At 46.1% G+C, this 26,633-nt stretch overlaps 2 protein-coding genes and 4 non-coding genes across 6 annotated transcripts; 2 read left to right on the top strand and 4 right to left on the bottom strand.

Moving 5' to 3' along the window:
* Window positions 1–2,684: 2,684 nt before the first annotated feature.
* On the bottom strand, window positions 2,685–2,756 carry TRNAD-GUC. Its single transcript has one exon. It is a non-coding gene; the product is annotated as a tRNA-Asp (tRNA).
* Window positions 2,757–3,361: 605 nt separating this feature from the next.
* On the bottom strand, window positions 3,362–3,433 carry TRNAG-UCC. Its single transcript has one exon. It is a non-coding gene; the product is annotated as a tRNA-Gly (tRNA).
* Window positions 3,434–5,835: 2,402 nt separating this feature from the next.
* TRNAL-CAG lies at window positions 5,836–5,918 on the top strand. The gene has a single exon. It is a non-coding gene; the product is annotated as a tRNA-Leu (tRNA).
* Window positions 5,919–11,815: 5,897 nt separating this feature from the next.
* Window positions 11,816–14,272, bottom strand: LOC118846126 (heat shock 70 kDa protein 1B-like). The gene has a single exon (XM_036754358.1). It carries the CDS (start codon window positions 14,079–14,081, stop codon window positions 12,150–12,152), a length of 1,932 nt encoding a protein of 643 aa, XP_036610253.1. The 5' UTR covers window positions 14,082–14,272; the 3' UTR covers window positions 11,816–12,149.
* A 4,006-nt stretch (window positions 14,273–18,278) lies between these two features.
* On the bottom strand, window positions 18,279–20,848 carry LOC118846127 (heat shock 70 kDa protein 1B-like). The gene has a single exon (XM_036754360.1). It carries the CDS (start codon window positions 20,543–20,545, stop codon window positions 18,614–18,616), a length of 1,932 nt encoding a protein of 643 aa, XP_036610255.1. The 5' UTR covers window positions 20,546–20,848; the 3' UTR covers window positions 18,279–18,613.
* Window positions 20,849–26,137: 5,289 nt separating this feature from the next.
* Window positions 26,138–26,208, top strand: TRNAG-GCC. The gene has a single exon. It is a non-coding gene; the product is annotated as a tRNA-Gly (tRNA).
* Window positions 26,209–26,633: the final 425 nt, after the last annotated feature.

The raw sequence follows: 26,633 nt of genomic DNA, 5'->3' as shown, positions 1-26,633 counted from the left end.
GGCTATATCAGAGTGAGCCTAGAGGTCAATAAGAAGTTTGTTGGCATCAACAGGAAAGTTAACAGACATGCCCAGACCCAGATAATATCTTCTGTGCGTCAGCACTGATTGGAACCAATTATAGTCGGTTCAAAATACACCCGGGGCACTGCAAACGGCACACCGGACCCAGCCCTTTATAAAGGAACACATTAAGTAGTCGGTATTTAGCTGGCCTTTTGGCACTAGGGAGATACTGGGGTCCCCTTTACTGGAAAGGGACAAGCAGAGGCTGGGAAACTGTTGGGGTTTAGGCTCTGCCTAGCCAGGGATGCAATTTCAAGATGTGTTGTGGTGGAACCACCTCAAAGAATTCAGAGGCAGACTACCTCTAATCCAAGTTTAGGCATTTACTGAAATTGATGCCTCTCAAGGAGCAGGCTAAGTTCCAAGAGGAACCAGCAACTTCAGAGAAAGCAAGATGGATTTTTATAGGGTAAAGATGTATAACAGAAATTATGAATATGGAAAAGGCAGGAGGGGTTTGTTAAGGGATTAGGTAATAGTGGAGGGGTCCCAGTCACAGTAGAACTGAGAATGCAATTACCCATAATGCATACAAAAAAAAACCCATTTGAGGTAGGTGTGTATATATATATATATATACATATATATATACACATATATATATGTATATGTATATGTATATGATAATAATATTGAGGGGCAGCTAGGTGGCAGGGTGAGTAGAGCACTGGCCCTGGAGTCAGGAGGACCTGAGTTCACATCCAGTCTCAGACACTTGACACAGTAGCTGTGTGACCTTGGGCAAGTCATTTAACCCCAATTGCCCTGCCTTCCTCCTCCCCCTGGCAAAAAAACCAAAATATCATATTGTAATAAACCTGTCTAGGTCATAAATTTACTCAAGGTCAGTTCTTTACTCTTACTGAACAGGTGCCTGCTTAGGGAAAGTCTCTTCTGTGGTTTTGGGGTCCACATCCTGCTTGGGCACACTGCTGGTGCTGCCTTCCGATTGGCTAGCTATTGTGGTCCTGTCTGATCAAGATGGATGATGTGGTTGATGTTGAGTGCACGGACACACCTGTTTCTGTGGGAAATACGAGGAATGGGTCTGGGGGTAGTGGCTAGCTAGAGGCAGTGGCTGGGCTCCCATCACATTGGCATTCCTGCTGTTCTGTGAGAAATATGAGTTCATGGACACACCTGTTGTTCTAGTGAGCAGTGAGGCATATATGAAGAAGTTAGGATATTGAGTGTGTGTGTTGGGGCAGGGAAGTGGCTAGGTAGGTTCAGTGGGCCTGCTGTTCACCAGGTCCTATATGGAAGTTAGAATATTGGGGCTGGGGGCAGCTTTGTTAGGATTCCATCAAAACCACTTGTCAGGGATCATAGGGTTAGAGTTGGAATGTTCCTTCGAAATTATTTAGCCTAACTACCTCATTTTACAAATTAGGCAACTGAGTCTCAGAGAAGTCAATTAGCTTGCTCAAGGTCACACTTGGTAGTAGGCATTAGAGGTATAGGAGACAAACACAAAAACTGTTCGGGTCTGCTGACAAGGGGCTTACAGTCTACAGGATACAACATGCAAAACAACTATATACAAACAAAATAGGTACAGTACAGAAGGACGACACCAGCATCAAGGAAGACCAGGATGGACTTCTGGCAGAAGGTGAGATTTGGCTGGATTTTAGCAAGGGAAGCCAGGGTGGACATGAGGAAGGAAAGAATTCCAGGCATGGGGGACAGTCAGTAAAAATGTATTTTAAAAAACCATATTAAATAAATAGATAAGTAGATGAATAATGGAGATAGATAGATAGATAGATAGATAGATAGATAGATAGATAGATAGATAGATAGATAATGGAGATAGACAGGTAGATGGATAGACAGAGACAGACAGACAGATAATGCAGACAGACAGACGGATAGATAGATAGATAGATAGAAAGAAAGAAAGAAAGAAAGAAAGAATGAGGTGAGTGTCTTGTGACAGGGACAGCAGGGTTATTAGAGTCACTAAGTGTGCCCTGAGGGATGTAAGGTGTAAGAAGACCATAAGGTGTTTGAAGGTTATGAAGAGCTTTGAATGCCAATGGATTTTCTATTTAATCCTGTAGGCAATCAGGGGCCACTGTAAAATTTTAAAGCGTGAACAAATGGTTGCTTTGTATTGTTTTAAGAAAAGAAGTTTATGACATTGGGGAAGAAAGTGGGGGAGAATAAAGAGATTTCTTCTCCTTTTTTCTCGCATCCAGAGAAGAAAATGGTCCTGGGTCCGTGTGGTGATGCCCGTGGTAGTTACACACCTAGCCACATTTCCCCAGAGGAATGCGGGAAGGGGCATCGTTCCCAGATGTAGAAGCCCCCCAGCTACCAAAGGGCCTCTAGTATTCCCCGCGGTTAAAGTGGATTAATTGTTCTGGGGACTGACAGCTACCACCCACCTTGTGTCTCCTTAAGGCTTTTGGAAGTTTAACCACCTGGAATGCGAAAGAGTTCCCTGGTCCTTCTCATCTCATGACCTGTTAAGGATATTTCCAGGTTGGCTGTGATGACAAATACAATAGGTCTATAACTAAGAACCTTTTTAACTGGTTGGGAGGCAAGCCAAGCCTAGGAAGAGAAGAAAAATTGAGTGCAAGCCAAGGAAGAGAAGAAAAACCGAACACAGCCTCCCCGTCGGGGAATCGAACCCCGGTCTCCCGCGTGACAGGCGGGGATACTCACCACTATACTAACGAGGAAGACACGGGAAGAATTTCTACCTGCAGAAAGTTGTAGGATTAGCAAGGGCTTTGTAGTCTCATGTCTATTTCCAAGTTTTGTTTAGGATTGATATTTATTCTCTTCATTTTAACAGAAATTCTAGGACAACGTTTCTAGCCCGGAAGACCAGGCGTGGATCCCTAAACAGAGTCTCTGCCTATTATCTGGGGAGCCGCACAAGCTCCTCGGAAGAAGGAGGAATGAAGGCGGGGGGGGGAGGGGGGGAGGGGGGCCAAAAAAGACTATTTATTAAACAACAACAATTTTTAGAGCTGTTGAAAGGGGGACACAGAAGTGAACCAAGGGTGGATGAGGAGTCTCCCTCTCCCTCTTCCTCCTCTCCCCTCTCCCCTTTCCCCCATCTCTCCTCTTCCTTCTCCTTTTCCATTCTTCTCCATCCTTCTTCTCTCTCCCTCTCCCCATCTTTTTTTCATCTCCCTCTTTCTCCTTCTCCCACCCTCTTTCTCTTCCTTCTCTCTCTCTCTTCTTCCCCTAAAACAAGATTAAAAAATTTAAGTTCTAATTTAGATATAAAAATTAAAACTTGTATTTTTATTTGATAGGGGAAAAAAAAGCCAACTGCTGCGTTGGCCGGGAATCGAACCCGGGTCAACTGCTTGGAAGGTAGCTATGCTCACCACTATACCACCAACGCCGCGGTGACATTTCTTACGAAGAAGCTTAGATGAGATCAGCACAGAACCTGCCCGGCCCTCTGGAAAGCTTTTTTTTTCCAAAATTAAGAACCCGCCGGATCTCATACGTTCCCCAGGCTCGGTATACTGCTCCTCGCCCGTCTGCCCCCACCCTCTTTTCACAAGCCACCTTCCTGGTGCCCCGGCTGGGAAGAGGGCGGCAAGCGCAGATGCTTAAGCGCATACTATGTGCCCCACCGGCTCTGTTCTCGGCGCTGGGATTGAGAAAACAAAACCGGAACGGGCCCTGCCCTCGGGGAGCTTACTCTCTACCGGGGGGCGGCGGGGCTCTCTCGAACAAGCTCTAGGGTGAGTCAAAAGGCAGGATCATCCGGGGGAGGAGAGCACGAGTCGGGGAAGATTGCGGGCGTCCCCTTAGAAGACCCAAGGCCAAGGGCTGTGCTTTTTGGAAAGTGAAGGGAGAGTTGGGTGAACAGCTAGCAAGCCAAGTCGGCTGGACGAGAGCCGGGAAAGCCGGGCCGCAGCCTTGGGCCAAAGCGCCGAGCCGCAGGGTTTGCGCTTTATCCGGGGGCAAGAGGGAGGCGCAGAAGATTCTTGAGCTGGGCAGTGGCACACGTGGCCGAACCCCTACTAGAGAGGATGTTTGGGGGAGCTGCAGGCAGAGCAGATTGGAAAAAAGAGGGATGGGAACCGGGGACGGCGGGAGGCGGAGAGCACCAGGCTTGGCAAGGAAAGGAGGAGTGAGAAGAGTGAACATTCGAGCACGACCGAGATTGCTAAGAAAGGGGGTGGGGGACACCCTTCCAACTGATAAGAGATACACCTGGGGGGGCTAAAGGGGGGATGGGGGGACATCCTTCCAACTGATAAGAGATACAATTGGGGGGGCCTAGACCCCCTCATCTCTTCTCTATGGTTACCCAAAAGAGGGAGAGATCGCTTTCTCCTGGAGGAATCCTAGAAGGCATCAATTTGAGCTGAGCCCTGATTGACGGGACAGGTTATCCTGGGGATAAAGAGAAATCTGTGCAAAAGCCCGTCACTGAGTCACAGAATGCCAGAACTGGGAGGAACCTGAGGGGTCACCTGGGAGCTAGAACCTAGTGCGACCCTCTCTCTGCAAATGAGAAAAACAGAGGCCTTTGGAGAGTGGGGCATTTTCGGGGAACAATTGCGTAGTCCAGATGAACTAACGCCCCCGCGGTTCTCAGTGCCCTGCCCCCTCCCAAATCACACTAGGTATTATGATAGATGGATGGTGGAGGGAGGGGGAGAGAGAGACAGACAGACAGACAGACAGACAAGAGAGGGAGAGAGAGAGACGGGTGGATGGATAGAGGGAGAGAGAGAGATGATGATGATGGAGGGAGGGAAGGAGAGAAACACAGACAGAGGGGTGATAGAGGGGGAGAGAGACGGGGGAATGGAATGGGAGGGGGGACGGACAGACAGACGGGTGGATGAATAGAGGGAGGGAGGGAGAGAGAGAGAGAGAGATGATAGAGGGAGGGAGGAAGAAAAGAGAGGAGAGAGACAAACAGAATGGAGGGAGAGAGAGACGGGTCGTTGGAGGGGAGAGGGAGAGAGAGAAGAAGAGGGAGAGGGAGAGGGAAGGAGGGAAGGAGGGAGAGAATGGATCCGTAGATAGGAGGGCGAGGACATAAGCTCCCTGGGGGCAGGGATTATTTTACTTTTGTTTTTGTATCTCCCCTGCAGGCACTGCTGCCTGGCCACGCGGCCGGAGTTCAATAACTGCCCCTTCATGGCCTGAGTGGGTTTGTGAAAGGTGGGAAATAAGCCTGGACTGGTGGGTAAGACCAGCGTGGAGGACCTGGAGGCTCCCGTCATAGCCTGCCCTTAATTCTGTAAGTACTGGGGAGCCACGGCGGAGCTCGGAGCTGCAGAGGCGCTCTTCTGCTGCCATCCCCTACTTCCCTCATTCCCAGACTCAGAGAAGGGCGGCTCTGAGATGCAGGAACCCGGCCCAGCTAGGTCGTCGCATTCTCGGAGCCTCTATCACTCTTGGCCCCCAGCCCGGACCGCCGGGGCACACCCCTTCTAATCGTTCTGGAAGGGGGAATGTTGGTGAGAAAGGGCCACGAGAGTGAGGAGAGAGGAGGACTAAAGCCAGAGGGAAGTAGCAGAGCGGCGGAGCCTGCCCGGGCTCTAGGGGTCGCTGGGCTCTCGAGCTCAGATCTGTTTTAGCCATAGTGGATCCTTTACCATAATGACGGAAAGAGCCCAGAAGCCGCGTAGACAAAGGGGCTCCGTCCTTCGTATTGAATGCGGGCAGATATTTTTTAAAGTGTCACACCAGGTATTTACGGTAGCGAGAATTCTGACCGACAGTTCCAGTTTGCAATAGTATCCTGTAGAGGAAGAAAGACGCGCTTTTCTCGTAGTCAGGATGGCCGAGCGGTCTAAGGCGCTGCGTTCAGGTCGCAGTCTCCCCTGGAGGCGTGGGTTCGAATCCCACTTCTGACAACTTCTTTTATTTTTACTTCTGTATTAACAACTCTCCTGGGAAACTTACTGGGCGGCCGCGGCAGCGCCAGGTTCTTTGGGCAAGCGCGAGCAGGGTGCCTCCTCCCCTTTCTATAGCGACGTTTGCCTTAGGAAGCGCTTTCCTCAGCGATCTCCCATAGCGAAGTGGTGCAAACATGGAGGAGCACCAAGAGACAACTTTCCCTATCCAGAGTGCTCTCCCTCCCGCTGGCTTGATTACTGCGCAGCCCCAGAGGTCGGTCAGTCACTCAGTCAGGCAATGAGCATTTATTAAGCACCTACTGTGTGCCTGGCTGTGCGCTGAGCTCTGGGGATACAAAAAATGACAAAAGACAGGCCCGGCCCTCAGGGAGCTCACCGTCTAAGGAGGAAGATAGCACATAAACACCTCGGTACCAACCAGATACAGAAAGGTTACCCTGGGAGGGGGAAGGGGGCGAGCCATTCATTCAGACCTTCTGTCAAAAAGGATTCTTTGGCATTTGCTCTGGAGCTGATATTTATGCCTTTAATTCCTTTGCAAGGGAACAAACATTTGCAACATCCCAATGAGGTGTTGGTGAGAGGCTGGCTGGAGGATGCTTGGGCAGGGTCTTGGACCAGAGGTGTTTCCTTGAGTGGGTTCGAGGGTTCGTCCAGGGTCCTAGTATTGCAACGTGGCAACGTGGCAGGTCCAGAAGGTGCGTCTGCCCGGGTCACCCACGGGGTGATCCCTACCTAACACAGAAGTTAAACGGATCAGTAAAACTAATACGGTGACCTCATCTGAAAGAGCGAACAGCATTTTATATTTGTAGCAGGGACTCCCCCCACCCATATTTTAAATTAACAGAAATGTTTTCGTCCTATAGCCACCCCTTCCACTCCATAGGGGGAGGGAGAGGAAGAAAAGATGAGAGAGAGAGAGAAATAGATGATAGATAGATAGATAGATAGATAGATAGATAGATAGATAGATAACAGAGAAAGAGGGAGAGGGAGAATAGATGAGAGAGAGAAAGGCAGATAGCTAGATAAATAGGAAGGTAGGTAGATAATGAAGGATAGGGACAGATAGATAAATAGATACATGGGAAAGAAAAGGGAAAAGAAAAAAACAAATTCCTTGTAACAAATATGCATAGTCAAGGGAAACAAATTCCCTCAGTGCTGTATACAAAAATATTTATGTCTTATTCTGTACCCTAAATCTGTCACCTCTCTGTAATGGGTTGCAAGTTTTGTCATACTGGTTTTTTACAGCGTTGTTATTGTATAAATCGTTCTCTTGGTTCTGCTCATTTCATTTTAATCAGTTTATAAAAGTCCTCAAAATTGTTCATTTTTATAATATTGATCTTACAGTATAAACTGTTCATCTGGTTCTGCTCATTTTACTATGTATCAGTTCATATAAGCTCTTCCATGTCTTTTTGAAATCTACTTCCTGTTTCTTACAACACAATAGTACTCCCTCACATTCATATACCATATACCATTCAGCCATTCCTCAATTGATGGGCATCCCCTTAATTTCCTCCCTTTTTTATTGTTACCACAAAAAGAGCCGCTATAAATATTTTCGCAGGAAAAGGGCCTTTTCCTCTTTCTTTGATCTCTTTTGAGGATAGGCCTAGCAGTGGAATAGCTGGGTTAAAGGGCAAGCCATGTTTAGTAAGGTTTTATGTATAATTCCAAATTCCTTTCCAGAATACTGATAGGAGTCCACCAAGAGTGCATCAGTGTACTTGTTTTCCCACAGCCCCTTTAACCTTTCGTAATTTTCCTTTTTTGGTCACCTTCACCACTCACTCTGATGGGTTTGAGGTGGAATCTCCACAGACTTGGCTTTAGTAATAACTTGGAACATTTTTTATATGGTTGTTGTTAGCTTGGGTTTCTTCCCTTGAGTTAGCTTGGGTTTCTTCCCTTATATCCTTAGACCATTTCTCAATTGAAGAATAATTCTTTTTTCTTATGAATTTGAATTAATTCCTTTACATTTCTTGGAAATGAGACCTTTTTTAGAGAAACACGTTGCAAAGATTTTTTCTCCCCAAATTAATTGTTTCCCTTTAATTCTTCTGTTACACTGTGTCCCAAATCTGTACCACTTACAAGGCCAGGCCCCTTGATTAGAAATAATTTCATTCTAAAATTTCTTATCATTATTTCTCTTGCGATTCTGGACATTTTTTCCCCTTAACATGAATTTTATGATTATTTTTTTTAGTTCTATTAAAGTAGTCTTTGTAGTTCAGTCACATAGAATAAATAAATTGCTTTAGGTAGGATTATCATTTTTAACATCTATAATCTACCCCTGAACAATTAATATTTTTCCAATTTCTCCAATTATTTAGATCTATTTTTATTTCTAAACACAGTTTATAGTTGTAATTATACAGTTCTTGTGTGTATCATGGAAGGTAAACTTCCAGGTATTTTATATGTTCTGTAGTCTTTTTAAATGGAATTTGTCTTTTTAAAAATTTCTTCCCATTGGTTTTATTGGTGTCTTGTAGAAATATTGATGATTCATTTAGGAGCTTAACGAATGTTCATTGACTTGAGTGGAACTGAATTGGATGGTTAAGCTACACTCTTTAAGCGGCCCTGTCAATCCTCAGGAGGCTCTATGGTTTTCTCTGAGGCACGCATTAAATGCCAAATTAACATAACTGTTTCTGCTATCAGCAGCAGACTATGATGTAAAGCCAAATTTTATGCCAATCAAGTTGAAGAGAACTTAATATTTAAATTTTTTAAATATTTGAATAGCACTGAATAAACTCTTGAATTGTACTTCTGTTCTGGATAATGGGTTTTGTTTTGGTTCGGTTTTTCCAGTTGACAGGCATTTATTAAGTGCACTTTAATGCACCCTGCTGGACACTGAAGCTGTAAGTAGAAAGAATGAAACAATCCCCACTGACAACGAGCTTATATTGTAATAGGGCTAATGAGTACATATGAAAAATATAAAAGCTGAGGGTCAAGTTTGTAAATGAAAATATGGACCAGGGACTTAAATACAAGGTATTCTGGGAGAGAGGATATCAGCATGGCTATCAGGGAAGGTTTACTGCAGAAGATGGGGCTTCAGCCTCATCTTAAAAGAAGAGAGGGATTTGTGAGTTGGAAGTAAGGAACAATTTCAGAGAAGATGCAGAAGATCACTAGGGGCTGATACATAGTGAAATGAGCAGGCCTAGAAAAAACAGGAATATAAAGAAATCCAAGTTTGGGGAGTGACCCCTGTGAAGGTGATGCAGACTATCAACTGCTTACTCAGCAGCTTCAGCCACATCTATTAAAGACTCAGAAAGAAAAGATCTTGCCACCAAAGGAAAAGTCTTGGCCCTGTCAAATGGTTCAGGATCAGAAATGATATGATATTATTAGTAGAAATGACATTAAATAAGAGGCATTAACATTGCTTTTCTGCTGTTCTCTAAAGACCATGAGGCCTTTCCATCTGACTTGACTTCGAAGTTTGGATTCAGTCAAAGGGCCTCACTTGAGGACCTAGAGGGCCCCCTGTGGCCTCGAGGCCAAAGGTTCCCCAGCCCTAGTATAGTGTTTGGCACATAGTAAGTTCTTCATTCATTCATTCATCACATTCCTGGCAATTCATAGAGTTGCAAGAACGCTGGGATGTTAAATGACTTGTGTAGTGTCACATAGCTACTATGTGTTGAAAAGAGATCATGACCCCAGTTCTTCCTGGCTCTCTATCAACTACACCAAACTCAGATAGAAACAGGGGACACATAACAGTTCGTGAAGATTCCTGAAGGCCGCATATGTACTTAGTTTTTAAATGTAATGTCATCTTTATTGTATCTTATTTTGTTAACTATTTGCCAATTATATTTTAATCTAGTTTGGGCCGAACTGAGCAATCATATGCTAAATGTGACATCTCTGCATTATACTGTGTCACATCTCATATTAGTAGTATTATAGAGACAAAAAAAGGTGGCTACAAATATTTCTAGGAATTCTGATTCAAAGCCTGTTTTATATTAAAACTAGGTGATTCTAAATTGTGGACATTTCTCTTAATTCTAACAAGTAGAATGGGCATGAGTAAAACATATTCCAGTTTTGTGAAAATATAGTTTACAAATTGTATGCCCCACAATCTGCAAATTCTTTGAAACATGTTCAATTCGAGGCCTATACCTGAATGACATCAAAGAAAGGACACATAAGGAGGTCTCCTTAGGGTAGCAAAAAACCTGGAGTGTAATGGACTGCTTATCTATTGACCAATGGCTAAAAAAAAATATGGCATAAAAATGCAATGGAATATTATTGTATCAGAAAAAATAAGGAAACAGACAGCTTCTGAGTGAACTGGGGAGACCACTAGGAACTGATGATGACTGAAATGAGCACAACTAGAGAAAACTTTTTTACAAAAACATTATAAAGAAAACTACCTTTGAAAGTTGACAGAGCCCTGATGGCTGTAATGATAAACCACAATTCCTGAGGCCTGAAGATGAAACTTGCTCTCCTCCTCCTCCTCCTCCTCCTCCTCCTCCTCCTCCTCTTCCTGCCACTAGAGAGGTGACAGACATAAATAAAAGTGAGAATGAGGCCTAGGACTGATTCCACAGAGAAGAGTTCTCTTTTGGGTAAGGTAGCTGGGCTAGCATGTGGACTGTATATACTTCAAGTGGGGTGGGCTGTTTCGATTGACTCTGTTCTCCTGCCCCTTACGTAAGCAAAATACAATTCTTGTATTTTGTATTCATGTACGCATACATGAAACATATGTTTCAACTACTTTTTTTTTTCTAGGGAGGATAAACTGATTTCTCAAGACTTCAAAAGCAAGTGCTAAGGATCCCCCCCACACACACCTCTTTTGCCTAGTATCAAAGCCGAGGGAGACATATCCATACGGCCCAAGGGATATTTAAAATGGAAACAAATTATTTCTGAGGCATGTGGCTGTAATTGACCTGTAGTACACATTCCCAGTTTTATGGCTTACTAACTATAGGCTCTCAGGCCTGTCATCCTCTTCTCCTTATCTTCAGTTTCTTCATCTGTAAATTGAGAGTTCAAAGTATATACTATATAAGATGCCTTCCAATTCTGAATCCTTTTTTGTTGGATTTTATACTTGTAGTTTTATAATTTCTTTTCAGTGGATTTGATCATCCACGTTTGTGGTTTTCTCGTGGTATGTTTTCCTGAGAATAGGAACTGAAAGATCGAAGGAAGCAATCCAGGTAACAGAGGGAAAGAAACAGATGTTATCTATAGAATGTGTGGTGAGATTTTCTCTGACTTGCAGACTACTTGTCCCATTCTGAACATAGATGCAAGCCCAGATGAAGAAAAAACAGGCCAGGACTGGGAACTGAGCAATTCATGATAAAGGAGGGGGGCAATTGCTTAGCATGCACTTTCTTCCACTTGCAAAGAAGGGGCCGTGCTTTGGTCTGCTTTGCTTTAATAACCTCCCAACCCTAGCACGGTTACCTACCCCCTCCAAGGGCTACATCATCTTCTCTTTGCCCCAGGGATGAAATCACATCTGATGTTTTTCACTCATAAAGGTATGGGTTATGACTTATTACTATGGCTGGTGAGCCCTGCCCTCATGTCAAAGGTTGGGGGAATGTACTTGTGAAAATAGTCTGTGAATGAGGCTTGATGTGCTCATTGGTTTTGCTAAACTGTTATCATTCCCTCCCCACCTTTTTTAAATCTTTTTTGTTTTTGAAGTGATGGCTCTGTAGTTAAGAGAATGACATATTTGGAAATGGAGATGATGTAAAACCAAAATTAATCAATAATAATTGATTTTTAAACTCTGGGGTGTTTCTGTCCTTGACCTAATGATACTTAAATGGCAGAAGAGACAAACTAGTAATTACTTATCATAATTTATTGAAATTTTCTAAAGAAATACAACCATTTTTCTAATAAATTATTCAAACAGATAAATAAGAAAATATACATATATTACAGCAGTTGAACAAAGACCCAAACAGACAATCTTTTGCTTGTCCTGACTAGAAGGGAAGAGTTGGAAGAAAAAGTCAAAAAGTCACTGACCCCCAGAGAGTGGGGCTGCTGAGAACAGAGCTTCTCAGTGATGGCATTTGGGGAAAGAGCAAAGTCCTGGGGCTTACTCCGGAGGTATGAGTACTATTTGCACCTGTTGTTCATTAGCTCACAATTTCCTTGCTAGCTAAAGTCATTTATTTAATCCACCTCTTCAATGGTGGGTCCAGGGGTGGGATTTGAATGCCGGGCCTGGGCCCCACAGCTGTTCCCTCCCTGTGAACCAGGTGCCTGGTAGAGCTGGGCAATGATGGGGTGGCACACCCTCTCCAGTTCCTTCTTCTGGTGTTCATACTCATCCTTCTCTGCCAGCTGGTTCACCTCCAACCAGGAGAGGACTTCCTGGCACTTTTCCAGCACCTTTCTCTTGTCTTCCTCCTTGATCTTGTCCTGAAGGCCATCCTCTTGCATAGCACCCTTCACATGGAAGGCGTAAGACTCCAGAGAATTCTTAGCGGCCACCCTCTCACGCTGAGCCTCATCCTCAGCCTTGTACTTCTCAGCATCCTGGACCATTCTCTCCACCTCCTCCTTGCTCAGCCGCCCCTTGTCATTGGTGATGGTAATCTTGTTGGCTTTGCCTGTGCTCTTGTCTGTGGCCGAGACGTTGAGAATGCCATTGGCATCGATGTCAAAGGTGACCTCAACCTGGGGGACCCCACGGGGTGCAGGGGGGATGCCCGACAGCTCAAAGCGACCCAGCAGGTTGTTGTCCCGAGTCATGGCCCGCTCCCCCTCGTACACCTGGATCAGGACACCCGGCTGGTTGTCTGAGTAAGTGGTGAAAGTCTGCGTCTGCTTGGTGGGGATGGTGGAGTTCCTCTTGATCAGAGTTGTCATCACCCCACCTGCTGTCTCGAGACCCAGGGACAGGGGGGTCACATCCAGGAGCAAGAGATCCTGTACTTTCTCTGACTTGTCTCCCATCAACACAGCTGCCTGAACTGCTGCCCCATAGGCCACAGCTTCATCAGGGTTAATGCTCTTGTTCAGCTCTTTGCCATTGAAGAAGTCCTGAAGCAGCTTCTGTACTTTAGGGATGCGGGTGGAGCCCCCGACCAGAACGATGTCATGGATCTGGGTCTTGTCCATCCTGGCATCCCGAAGGGCCTTCTCCACCGGCTCCAGGGTTCCCCGGAAGAGGTCTGAGCACAGCTCCTCAAAGCGAGCCCGAGTAATAGTGGTATAAAAGTCCGTACCCTCATACAAGGAATCAATCTCCAGGTTAGCCTGGGTGCTGGACGAGAGGGTCCGCTTTGCCCGCTCACAAGCTGTCCGCAGCCTCCTCACCGCCCGCTTGTTCTGGCTTATGTCCTTTTTGTATTTCCGCTTAAACTCTTCCACGAAGTGGTTCACCAGGCGGTTGTCAAAGTCCTCCCCACCCAGGTGGGTGTCCCCTGCTGTGGCTTTCACCTCAAAAATGCCATTATCGATGGTGAGGATGGACACATCAAAGGTCCCACCCCCCAGGTCAAAGATGAGCACGTTTCGTTCCCCCCTGCCTGACCTGTCCAGGCCGTAGGCAATGGCAGCTGCCGTGGGCTCATTGATGATCCTCAGGACATTGAGACCCGCTATGGCCCCAGCATCCTTGGTGGCCTGACGCTGGGAATCGTTGAAGTAAGCCGGCACGGTGATGACTGCATTGCTCACCGGGTGGCCCAGGTAGGCTTCAGCAGTCTCCTTCATCTTGCTCAGCACCATGGAGGAGATCTCCTCTGGGTAGAAGGACTTGCTTTCCCCTTTGTAGGACACCCGCACCTTGGGCTTCCCAGCCTCGCTCACCACCTGGAAAGGCCAATGCTTCATATCTGACTGGACCACCTGGTCCGAGAACTTGCGGCCGATCAGCCGCTTGGCATCAAAGACGGTGTTCTGGGGGTTCATGGCCACCTGGTTTTTGGCCGCATCCCCAATGAGCCTCTCAGTGTCCGTAAAGGCCACGTAGCTGGGGGTGGTACGATTGCCCTGGTCGTTGGCGATGATCTCCACCTTGCCATGCTGGAAGACACCCACACAGGAGTAGGTGGTGCCCAGGTCAATGCCGATGGCCGTTCCCTTGGGGGCAGACATGATCCCTGGAGGACTTCTTCCCTTCGTCTTCTCTGGGACTGGAGACGTGAAGCAGCGTCCGAAGGTCTAGGAGAAAAGGAGCTGGTTGAGGCGCTTGGCCCTGATGCCCTTGGTCTCTCTTGGCGGAGGACGCAGACGGGTTCGTAGTTCTGCAGCTGCTGCTCTCGCTCTAGGCGAATGCTCAGCCAGGCTATGCCAAGCTCAGCTCAGGGCTGGCCTTTTTATGCAGCTGCTCCAGACCCGCCTCCTCCCTCCTCCCCCCGGCCAGGAACCTTCTGGCGCCTTCTGGGAGAGCCGAGAGCCTGAACTGCTATTTGGGTAACTCCGCCCCCTCCGCCTGCTCTGACCAATCAGAACCGAGGACTCCACCCCTCTAGCAAATTCTCCTTGGTTCTGGCTCTGGCTGGTATTGTCTAGGCAGGGACAGAGGGGGCGGAGGCGCAGCTTGGAGGGGCCGGTATGTGATGTCACAGCAGCGAGACCTGTTTTTAGGACTTCAGGAAAGTTCTCAGTTGTTCCCAGGGCTGGGAGGGACATCTGTGGGGCGGAGAAATTTCCACGGAGGAGAGGCTCAAATTAGTGTCATAATTACCGGTCGGGAGAAAGCCCCCTCTTTTGCTGACTTTAACTGTGCCCCAAGCTAGGCATCGGGTCCTGGAATGAAGGGCCTGGGCATCTCTAACGGTGTGGGCATCACCCTTTAGGATGGGACTGGGGGAAGACCGGAGAGGAGGGAGTTGTGGAGAGGAGGAGCAAAAGAGGACGTGAGGATGGGGGTGCAGAAGAGGGAGGAAGTGGGGGTGGGGCAAAGAAGAGGGGTGAGAGGGTAAGGACTGGGGTGCAGAAGAGGGAGGATGTGGGGGAGCAAAAAAAGGAGGTTGGGAAATGAGAAAGGGAGTACAGAAGAGGGAGATGAGGGGAGGGGAGCAAAAAAAGAGGGTGTGAAGTGAGGACAGGTGTGCAGAAGAGGGAGGAAGTGGGGGGGAAGCAAGAAAAGGGAATGAGAAGTAATGACTGGGGTGCAGAAGAGGGAGGACGTGGGGGAGTAAGAAAGGAGGGTGGGAAATGGGAGAGAGGGTACAGAAGAGGGAGGAGGGGAGGGGAGGAAAAAAAGGAGGGTGAGAAGTGAGGAAGGGAGTGCAGAAGTGGGGGTGCGGAGCAAAAAAGGAGTGTGGAAAGTGAGGACGGGGATCCAGACGAGAGAGGAGGTGAAGGGAGCAAAAAAGGAGAGTGGGCTGGAGAAGAGAAAAAATGGGGAGGGATGGGGTATTAGTCCAGCGATCTGTCACCAAGGAAACACAAGCGGGATGCTACTCAAATGTTAGGAGAAATGAAGCTGTGTTTCTTCCCGAAACTTGTCTTCGAAATTTTTTTTTTTTTATAATGTAAACGTAAGCTAGTGATGCTCAAAACCCTGTTACGTAGATGGCAGGTTCACGCTACTAACGCACAGAGGGAGGTGTGGTGAAATAGAGACTCGGGGAACAAGAGTTATGATTTTATTAGTAGAAATGACATTAAATAAGAGGCATTAACATTGCTTTTCTGCTGTTCTCTAAAGACCATGAGGCTTTTCCATCTGACTTGCAACTGAAATTTTCCATATGTGTTGTCTCAGGGATTAGAACGGTGAACTCTACCAGAAGAAGGGATGTCTTACTTTTCTTTCTGTATCACCAGCAGTTAATATAGTGCATGGGTGGGGAATCTTCAGTCTCAAGGCCTCAGGGGGCCCTCTAGGTCCTCAAATGCAGCCCTTCAACTGAATTCAAACATCGAATTTGTTCTGTGAAGTTTGGCTCAGTCAAAGGGCCTCACTTGAGGACCTAGAGGGCCCCCTGTGGCCTGGAGGCCAAAGGTTCCCCATCCCTAGTATAGTGTTTTGCACATAGTTAAGTTCTTCATTCATTCATTCATCACATTCTTGGCAATTCATAGAGTTGCAAGAACCCTGGGATGTTAAATGACTTGTGTAGTGTCACATAGCTAGTGTGTGTTGGAGGGAGAGCATGACCCCAGTTCTTCCTGGCTCTCTATCAACTACACCAAACTCAGATAGAAACAGGGGACACATAACAGTTCGTGAAGATTCCTGAAGGCCGCATATGTACTTAGTTTTTAAATGTAATGTCATCTTTATTGTATCTTATTTTGTTAACTATTTGCCAATTATATTTTAATCTAGTTTGGGCCGAACTGAGCAATCATATGCTAAATGTGACATCTCTGCATTATACTGTGTCACATCTCATATTAGTAGTATTACAGAGACAAAAAAAGGTGGCTACAAATATTTCTAGGAATTCTGATTCAAAGCCTGTTTTATATTAAAACTAGGTGATTCTAAATTGTGGACATTTCTCTTAATTCTAACAAGTAGAATGGGCATGAGTAAAACATATTCCAGTTTTGTGAAAATATAGTTTACAAATTGTATGCCCCACAATCTGCAAATTCTTTGAATCATGTCCAATTTGAGGCCTATACCTGAATGACATCAAAGAAAGGACACATAAGGAGGTCTCCTTAGGGTAGCAAAAAACTGGAGTGTAATGGACTGCTTATCTATTGACCAATGGCTAAAAAAAAATATGGTATAAAAATGCAATGGAATATTATTGTATCAGAAATAATAAGGAAACGGACAGCTTCTGAGTGAACTGGGGAGACCACTAGGAACTGATGATGACTGAAATGAGCACAACTAGAGAAAACTTTTTTACAAAAACATTATAAAGAAAACTACCTTTGAAAGTTGACAGAGCCCTGATGGCTGTAATGATAAACCACAATTCCTGAGGCCTGAAGATGAAATTTGCTCTCCTCCTCCTCCTCCTCCTCCTCCTCCTCCTCCTCCTCCTCCTCTTCCTGCCACTAGAGAGGTGACAGACATAAATAAAAGTGAGAATGAGGCCTAGGACTGATTCCACAGAGAAGAGTTCTCTTTTGGGTAAGGTGGCTGGGCTAGCATGTGGACTGTATATACTTCAAGTGGGGTGGGCTGTTTCGATTGACTCTGTTCTCCTGCCCCTTACGTAAGCAAAATACAATTCTTGTATTTTGTATTCATGTACTCATACATGAAACATATGTTTCAACTACTTTTTTTTTTCCTAGGGAGGATAAACTGATTTCTCAAGACTTCAAAAGCAAGTGCTAAGGATCCCCCCCACACACACCTCTTTTGCCTAGTATCAAAGCCGAGGGAGACATATCCATACGGCCCAAGGGATATTTAAAATGGAAACAAATTATTTCTGAGGCATGTGGCTGTAATTGACCTGTAGTACACATGCCCAGTTTTATGGCTTACTAACTATAGGCCCTCAGGCCTGTCATCCTCTTCTTCTTTCAGTTTCTTCATCTGTAAATTGAGAGTTCAAAGTATATACTATATAAGATGCCTTCCAATTCTGAATCCTTTTTTGTTGGATTTTATACTTGTAATTTTATAATTTCTTTTCAGTGGATTTGATCATCCACGTTTGTGGTTTTCTCGTGGTATGTTTTCCTGAGAATAGGAACTGAAAGATCGAAGGAAGCAATCCAGGTAACAGAGGGGAAGAAACAGATGTTATCTCTAGAATGTGTGGTGAGATTTTCTCTGACTTGCAGACTACTTGTCCCGTTCTGAACATAGATGTAAGCCCAGATGAAGAAAAATCAGGCCAGGACTGGGAACTGAGCAATTCATGATGAAGGAGGGGGGCAATTGCTTAGCATGCACCATCTTCCACTTGCAAAGAAGGGGCCGTGCTTTGGTCTGCTTTGGTTTAATAACATCCCAACCCTAGCACGGTTACCTACCCCCTCCAGGGGCTACATCATCTTCTCTTTGCCCCAGGGATGAAATCACATCTGATGTTTTTCACTCATAAAGGTATGGGTTATGACTTATTAATAAGGCTGGTGAGCCCTGCCCTCATGTCAAAGGTTGGGGGAATGTACTTGTGAAAATAGTCTGTGAATGAGGCTTGATGTGCTCATTGGTTTTGCTAAACTGTTATCATTCCCTCCCCACCTTTTTTAAATCTTTTTTGTTTTTGAAGTGATGGCTCTGTAGTTAAGAGAATGACATATTTGGAAATGGAGATGATGTAAAACCAAAATTAATCAATAATAATTGATTTTTAAACTCTAGGGTGTTTCTGTCCTTGATCTAATGATACTTAAATGCCAGCAGAGACAAACTACTAATTACTTTTCATAATTTATTGAAATTTTCTAAAGAAATACAACCATTTTTCTAATAAATTATTCAAACAGATAAATAAGAAAATATGCATATATTACAGCAGTTGAACAAAGACCCAAACAGACAATCTTTTGCTTGTCCTGACTAGAAGGGAAGAGTTGGAAGAAAAAGTCAAAAAGTCACTGACCCCCAGAGAGTGGGGCTGCTGAGAACAGAGCTTCTCAGTGATGGCATTTGGGGAAAGAGCAAAGTCCTGGGGCTTACTCCGGAGGTATGAGTACTATTTGCACCTGTTGTTCATTAGCTCACAATTTCCTTGCTAGCTAAAGTCATTTACTTAATCCACCTCTTCAATGGTGGGTCCAGGGGTGGGATTTGAATGCCGGGCCTGGGCCCCACAGCTGTTCCCTCCCTGTGAACCAGGTGCCTGGTAGAGCTGGGCAATGATGGGGTGGCACACCCTCTCCAGTTCCTTCTTCTGGTGTTCATACTCATCCTTCTCTGCCAGCTGGTTCACCTCCAACCAGGAGAGGACTTCCTGGCACTTTTCCAGCACCTTTCTCTTGTCTTCCTCCTTGATCTTGTCCTGAAGGCCATCCTCTTGCATAGCACCCTTCACATGGAAGGCGTAAGACTCCAGAGAATTCTTAGCGGCCACCCTCTCACGCTGAGCCTCATCCTCAGCCTTGTACTTCTCAGCATCCTGGACCATTCTCTCCACCTCCTCCTTGCTCAGCCGCCCCTTGTCATTGGTGATGGTAATCTTGTTGGCTTTGCCTGTGCTCTTGTCTGTGGCCGAGACGTTGAGAATGCCATTGGCATCGATGTCAAAGGTGACCTCAACCTGGGGGACCCCACGGGGTGCAGGGGGGATGCCCGACAGCTCAAAGCGACCCAGCAGGTTGTTGTCCCGAGTCATGGCCCGCTCCCCCTCGTACACCTGGATCAGGACACCCGGCTGGTTGTCTGAGTAAGTGGTGAAAGTCTGCGTCTGCTTGGTGGGGATGGTGGAGTTCCTCTTGATCAGAGTTGTCATCACCCCACCTGCTGTCTCGAGACCCAGGGACAGGGGGGTCACATCCAGGAGCAAGAGATCCTGTACTTTCTCTGACTTGTCTCCCATCAACACAGCTGCCTGAACTGCTGCTCCATAGGCCACAGCTTCATCAGGGTTAATGCTCTTGTTCAGCTCTTTGCCATTGAAGAAGTCCTGAAGCAGCTTCTGTACTTTAGGGATGCGGGTGGAGCCCCCGACCAGAACGATGTCATGGATCTGGGTCTTGTCCATCCTGGCATCCCGAAGGGCCTTCTCCACCGGCTCCAGGGTTCCCCGGAAGAGGTCTGAGCACAGCTCCTCAAAGCGAGCCCGAGTAATAGTGGTATAAAAGTCCGTACCCTCATACAAGGAATCAATCTCCAGGTTAGCCTGGGTGCTGGACGAGAGGGTCCGCTTTGCCCGCTCACAAGCTGTCCGCAGCCTCCTCACCGCCCGCTTGTTCTGGCTTATGTCCTTTTTGTATTTCCGCTTAAACTCTTCCACGAAGTGGTTCACCAGGCGGTTGTCAAAGTCCTCCCCACCCAGGTGGGTGTCCCCTGCTGTGGCTTTCACCTCAAAAATGCCATTATCGATGGTGAGGATGGACACATCAAAGGTCCCACCCCCCAGGTCAAAGATGAGCACGTTTCGTTCCCCCCTGCCTGACCTGTCCAGGCCGTAGGCAATGGCAGCTGCCGTGGGCTCATTGATGATCCTCAGGACATTGAGACCCGCTATGGCCCCAGCATCCTTGGTGGCCTGACGCTGGGAATCGTTGAAGTAAGCCGGCACGGTGATGACTGCATTGCTCACCGGGTGGCCCAGGTAGGCTTCAGCAGTCTCCTTCATCTTGCTCAGCACCATGGAGGAGATCTCCTCTGGGTAGAAGGACTTGCTTTCCCCTTTGTAGGACACCCGCACCTTGGGCTTCCCAGCCTCGCTCACCACCTGGAAAGGCCAATGCTTCATATCTGACTGGACCACCTGGTCCGAGAACTTGCGGCCGATCAGCCGCTTGGCATCAAAGACGGTGTTCTGGGGGTTCATGGCCACCTGGTTTTTGGCCGCATCCCCAATGAGCCTCTCAGTGTCCGTAAAGGCCACGTAGCTGGGGGTGGTACGATTGCCCTGGTCGTTGGCGATGATCTCCACCTTGCCATGCTGGAAGACACCCACACAGGAGTAGGTGGTGCCCAGGTCAATGCCGATGGCCGTTCCCTTGGGGGCAGACATGATCCCTGGAGGACTTCTTCCCTTCGTCTTCTCTGGGACTGGAGACGTGAAGCAGCGTCCGAAGGTCTAGGAGAAAAGGAGCTGGTTGAGGCGCTTGGCCCTGATGCCCTTGGTCTCTCTTGGCGGAGGACGCAGACGGGTTCGTAGTTCTGCAGCTGCTGCTCTCGCTCTAGGCGAATGCTCAGCCAGGCTATGCCAAGCTCAGCTCAGGTCTGGCCTTTTTATGCAGCTGCTCCAGACCCGCCTCCTCCCTCCTCCCCCCGGCCAGGAACCTTCTGGCGCCTTCTGGGAGAGCCGAGAGCCTGAACTGCTATTTGGGTAACTCCGCCCCCTCCGCCTGCTCTGACCAATCAGAACCGAGGACTCCACCCCTCTAGCAAATTCTCCTTGGTTCTGGCTCTGGCTGGTATTGTCTAGGCAGGGACAGAGGGGGCGGAGGCGCAGCTTGGAGGGGCCGGTATGTGATGTCACAGCAGCGAGACCTGTTTTTAGGACTTCAGGAAAGTTCTCAGTTGTTCCCAGGGGTGGGAGGGACATCTGTGGGGCGGAGAAATTTCCACGGAGGAGAGGCCCAAATTAGTGTCATAATTACCCGTCGGGAGAAATCCCCCTCTTTTGCTGACTTTAACTGTGCCCCAAGCTAGGCATCGGGTCCTGGAATGAAGGGCCTGGGCATCTCTAACGGTGTGGGCATCACCCTTTAGGATGGGACTGGGGGAAGACCGGAGAGGAGGGAGTTGTGGAGAGGAGGAGCAAAAGAGGACGTGAGGATGGGGGTGCAGAAGAGGGAGGAAGTGGGGGTGGGGCAAAGAAGAGGGGTGAGAGGTAAGGACTGGGGTGCGGAAGAGGGAGGATGTGGGGGAGCAAAAAAAGGAGGTTGGGAAATGAGAAAGGGAGTAGAGAAGAGGGAGATGAGGGGAGGGGAGCAAAAAAAGAGGGTGTGAAGTGAGGACAGGTGTGCAGAAGAGGGAGGAAGTGGGGGGGAAGCAAGAAAAGGGAATGAGAAGTAATGACTGGGGTGCAGAAGAGGGAGGACGTGGGGGAGTAAGAAAGGAGGGTGGGAAATGGGAGAGAGGGTACAGAAGAGGGAGGAGGGGAGGGGAGGAAAAAAAGGAGGGTGAGAAGTGAGGAAGGGAGTGCAGAAGTGGGGGTGCGGAGCAAAAAAGGAGTGTGGAAAGTGAGGACGGGGATCCAGACGAGAGAGGAGGTGAAGGGAGCAAAAAAGGAGAGTGGGCTGGAGAAGAGAAAAAATGGGGAGGGATGGGGTATTAGTCCAGCGATCTGTCACCAAGGAAACACAAGCGGGATGCTACTCAAATGTTAGGAGAAATGAAGCTGTGTTTCTTCCCGAAACTTGTCTTCGAAATTTTTTTTTTTTTATAATGTAAACGTAAGCTAGTGATGCTCAAAACCCTGTTACGTAGATGGCAGGTTCACGCTACTAACGCACAGAGGGAGGTGTGGTGAAATAGAGACTCGGGGAACAAGAGTTATGATTTTATTAGTAGAAATGACATTAAATAAGAGGCATTAACATTGCTTTTCTGCTGTTCTCTAAAGACCATGAGGCTTTTCCATCTGACTTGCAACTGAAATTTTCCATATGTGTTGTCTCAGGGATTAGAACGGTGAACTCTACCAGAAGAAGGGATGTCTTACTTTTCTTTCTGTATCACCAGCAGTTAATATAGTGCATGGGTGGGGAATCTTCAGTCTCAAGGCCTCAGGGGGCCCTCTAGGTCCTCAAATGCAGCCCTTCAACTGAATTCAAACATCGAATTTGTTCTGTGAAGTTTGGCTCAGTCAAAGGGCCTCACTTGAGGACCTAGAGGGCCCCCTGTGGCCTGGAGGCCAAAGGTTCCCCATCCCTAGTATAGTGTTTTGCACATAGTTAAGTTCTTCATTCATTCATTCATCACATTCTTGGCAATTCATAGAGTTGCAAGAACCCTGGGATGTTAAATGACTTGTGTAGTGTCACATAGCTAGTGTGTGTTGGAGGGAGAGCATGACCCCAGTTCTTCCTGGCTCTCTATCAACTACACCAAACTCAGATAGAAACAGGGGACACATAACAGTTCGTGAAGATTCCTGAAGGCCGCATATGTACTTAGTTTTTAAATGTAATGTCATCTTTATTGTATCTTATTTTGTTAACTATTTGCCAATTATATTTTAATCTAGTTTGGGCCGAACTGAGCAATCATATGCTAAATGTGACATCTCTGCATTATACTGTGTCACATCTCATATTAGTAGTATTACAGAGACAAAAAAAGGTGGCTACAAATATTTCTAGGAATTCTGATTCAAAGCCTGTTTTATATTAAAACTAGGTGATTCTAAATTGTGGACATTTCTCTTAATTCTAACAAGTAGAATGGGCATGAGTAAAACATATTCCAGTTTTGTGAAAATATAGTTTACAAATTGTATGCCCCACAATCTGCAAATTCTTTGAATCATGTCCAATTCGAGGCCTATACCTGAATGACATCAAAGAAAGGACACATAAGGAGGTCTCCTTAGGGTAGCAAAAAACTGGAGTGTAATGGACTGCTTATCTATTGACCAATGGCTAAAAAAAAATATGGTATAAAAATGCAATGGAATATTATTGTATCAGAAATAATAAGGAAACGGACAGCTTCTGAGTGAACTGGGGAGACCACTAGGAACTGATGATGAGTGAAATGAGCACAACTAGAGAAAACTTTTTTACAAAAACATTATAAAGAAAACTACCTTTGAAAGTTGACAGAGCCCTGATGGCTGTAATGATAAACCACAATTCCTGAGGCCTGAAGATGAAATTTGCTCTCCTCCTCCTCCTCCTCCTCCTCTTCCTGCCACTAGAGAGGTGACAGACATAAATAAAAGTGAGAATGAGGCCTAGGACTGATTCCACAGAGAAGAGTTCTGTTTTGGGTAAGGTAGCTGGGCTAGCATATGGACTGTATATACTTCAAGTGGGGTGGGCTGTTTCGATTGACTCTGTTCTCCTGCCCCTTACGTAAGCAAAATACAATTCTTGTATTTTGTATTCATGAACTCATACATGAAACATATGTTTCAACTACTTTTTTTTTTTCAAGGGAGGATAAACTGATTTCTCAAGACTTCAAAAGCAAGTGCTAAGGATCCCCCCCACACACACACCTCTTTTGCCTAGTATCAAAGCCGAGGGAGACATATCCATACGGCCCAAGGGATATTTAAAATGGAAACAAATTACTTCTGAGGCATGTGGCTGTAAGTGACCTGTAGTACACATTCCCAGTTTTATGGCTTACTAACTATAGGCTCTCAAGCCTGTCATCGTCTTCTCCTTATCTTCAGTTTCTTCATCTGTAAATTGAGAGTTCAAAGTATATACTATATAAGGTACCTTCCAATTCTGAATCCTTTTTTGTTGGATTTTTTTTTTTCTTTTTGCTGAGGAAGGCATTTTATTGCACTCCCCAAGAGAGAAAGAGAGTGTAATGCTTAGGGGAACACTCACACTGATGTAGCTGCAAGGGTAACCATTCCCTCCACTCCTGCTGGAGTCATGGTTAGTTTACAATCTTTGTTTTTTACATACTTTTCCTAGGTTATACAGTTTATATAAATATGATAATAAGGATACAGAAGCAAAAGTGAAGTTAATTAGATTTTCCTTGTCTTAGTTTAGGATTAAACTATATTCTTTTACTTCCCCTACTTTACCTCTTTAACATATGCAAATGATGCAAATCATTAGGCCTGGATTCTTGACCAAGACCAGAGCCTAGATAAGCTTGAACAGGTTCAAGTGGGTTTGGCCTCTCTAATTCCCCTGACTGCCTTCTCACAAAAAGTATGCACATGCATACAAGCCTCTGACCTCTCACCTGACCGACCTTGAGGCCTGGTCTCTGCTAAAGCTGGGGTGGGGGAGGGCAGGGAAGCACACCTTTAGTTCTGTGGAAACAAAACTCCTCCTCCCATTTCTTACAATTTCCCCCTCTTCTTTTATTCAAATTTTTGTTTCCACATTTTTAATATTCCCTTACTCTCTTTCTCATCTGAATTTTTCTCCTTAATCATCACCCCCTTAAATATCGGAAGGATTGATGGACGCATTGAAAAATCAAGGGGGGCAGTCCCCTTTGTAAATACAGATACAGAGACCCAAAAGAAAATGATAATGCAATTGTCCCTTTAAGATTTAAAAGTCTCTTCCCATAAGCTGTCTGGCAGGGAACATCAGTGAAGTCTTCTGGTCCTTGGTATTTGTTCCAGCCATCTCCAGCATCTTCTTCTTGCCTTCTTGTAGGAACCAGCTTTCTTTCCATTCTCCTACAAAAGTCACCTTGGCACAATTTTCTAATCCTTATACCCTGATCATTTTTACAAATTCAAAATTGGAACTTTGGCCAATTGCCATGTTTAAGAAATTTTACATCAGAACCCAGTTCCTCATACTTTACATTAACTCCCTACATACTTTACTTAACATACTTTACGTTAACATTTCCTCACCAGGAGGATAATATTTCACTAAGGAATTAACAGCAGACTCCAGCACCTACCTAAATACATTAGATAACCAATTCTTAACACAGTACATATATAAAACTTAGTCATGCCATGTTTCTTTGATGGCATGTACGAAATAAACCACAAGCCATTCTACTTTTAACATTACTAATTGTAACAAAGCTTTAGACAAGCATGATATTAACTAAATAACAAAATATCCTCACAAGCCCTTGACCTAATTGTCTCCATACCATTTCCAAGAAAAAAAACCTAACTTAACAGTCCTAGAGTAATCTAAGATGTTCCATAATCAATTATTTTAATAGATTTACAAAACCTTCTGATTATAGAAATTTGCCACCAAGAGAGTAGGGACTTAGAGTAAGGGGACCATATTTTCCCCAGCTTCCTGTCAACTCCAGGACGGGATTGCAGAAGAGCGAGGAAGTGGTGGGGCAAAAAAGCGGGGTGAGAAGGAAGGACTGTGGTGCAGAAGAGGGAGGACGTGGGGGAGCAAAAAAGGAGGGTGGGAAGTGAGGACGGGTGTGCAGAAGAGGGAGGAAGTGGCGAGGAGCAAGAAAGGGGAATGAGAAGTAACAACTGGGGTACAAAAGAGGGAGGACTTGGGGGAGCAAAAAAGGAGGGTGGGAAATGAGAAAGTAGGTACAGAAGAGGGACGAGATGGGAGCAAAAAAGGAGGATGAAAAGTGAGGAAGGTAGTGCAGAAATGGGGGTGCGGAGCAAAAAAGGACGGTGGGAAGTGAGGATGGGGGTTCAGAAGAGGGAGGAGATGAGGGGAGCAAAAAAGGAGGGTGGGCTGGAGAAGTGAAAAAATGGTGAGGCATTGGGCATTAGTCCAGAGATCTGTCACCAAGGAAACACCAGTAGGATGCTAGTCAAATGTTTGGGGAAATGAAGCGGAGTGTTTCTTCGCGAAACTTGTCTTCCAAATTTTTTTTTTATGAAACGTAACGTAATGATGCTCAAAACTCTGTTTCATAAAGAAATTTATCGTCGCGTGTTAACGCTATTAATGCACTGAGGCATGTATGGTGAAATAGAGTGTCGGGACAGACAAACTTGTCGCCGGCATTGGTGGTTCAGTGGTAGAATTCTCGCCTGCCACGCGGGAGGCCCGGGTTCGATTCCCGGCCAATGCAAAATGGTATTTTTTTTTTTCTAATTATAAGTAAGCCTTCATTATTCATTGAAAATTCCTTTTTGGTGTTTTGCGAACCTCGGGTCTGTAGTTAAGCCAGAGCTCCGGCTCAGTTTGAACGAATTTTTCCACCTCTCACCTGCCAAGGCACTCAGCCAAAGAGCCACGAGACAAACCCCGGGGCTCTTCAGGCCTTGCAGCCGGAAAGGCCCAACCAGCTCTGCTTCTGCTCTTGGGGTTCATCCGTGGCTTATCTTCTTGGATCCCAAGAGAAGAGAGCCCAGGGGACCCCGATTCCTTGATGGAATCCATGGGTGGAAAGCAAGCCTGCGTTTATAAAGAAGGGCATCCAGCCATCTGTGAATGATTGGGGCCTACGTTTTGGACATGGTCATACACGCTTAATAACCGTTGATTTATTGATTA

This window comes from Trichosurus vulpecula, chromosome 4 (assembly GCF_011100635.1).
Source record: "Trichosurus vulpecula isolate mTriVul1 chromosome 4, mTriVul1.pri, whole genome shotgun sequence".
Lineage (NCBI taxonomy): Eukaryota > Metazoa > Chordata > Mammalia > Diprotodontia > Phalangeridae > Trichosurus > Trichosurus vulpecula.
Note: the sequence above shows the minus strand (reverse complement) of the source record. Positions and strands in the feature narration are given on the sequence as shown.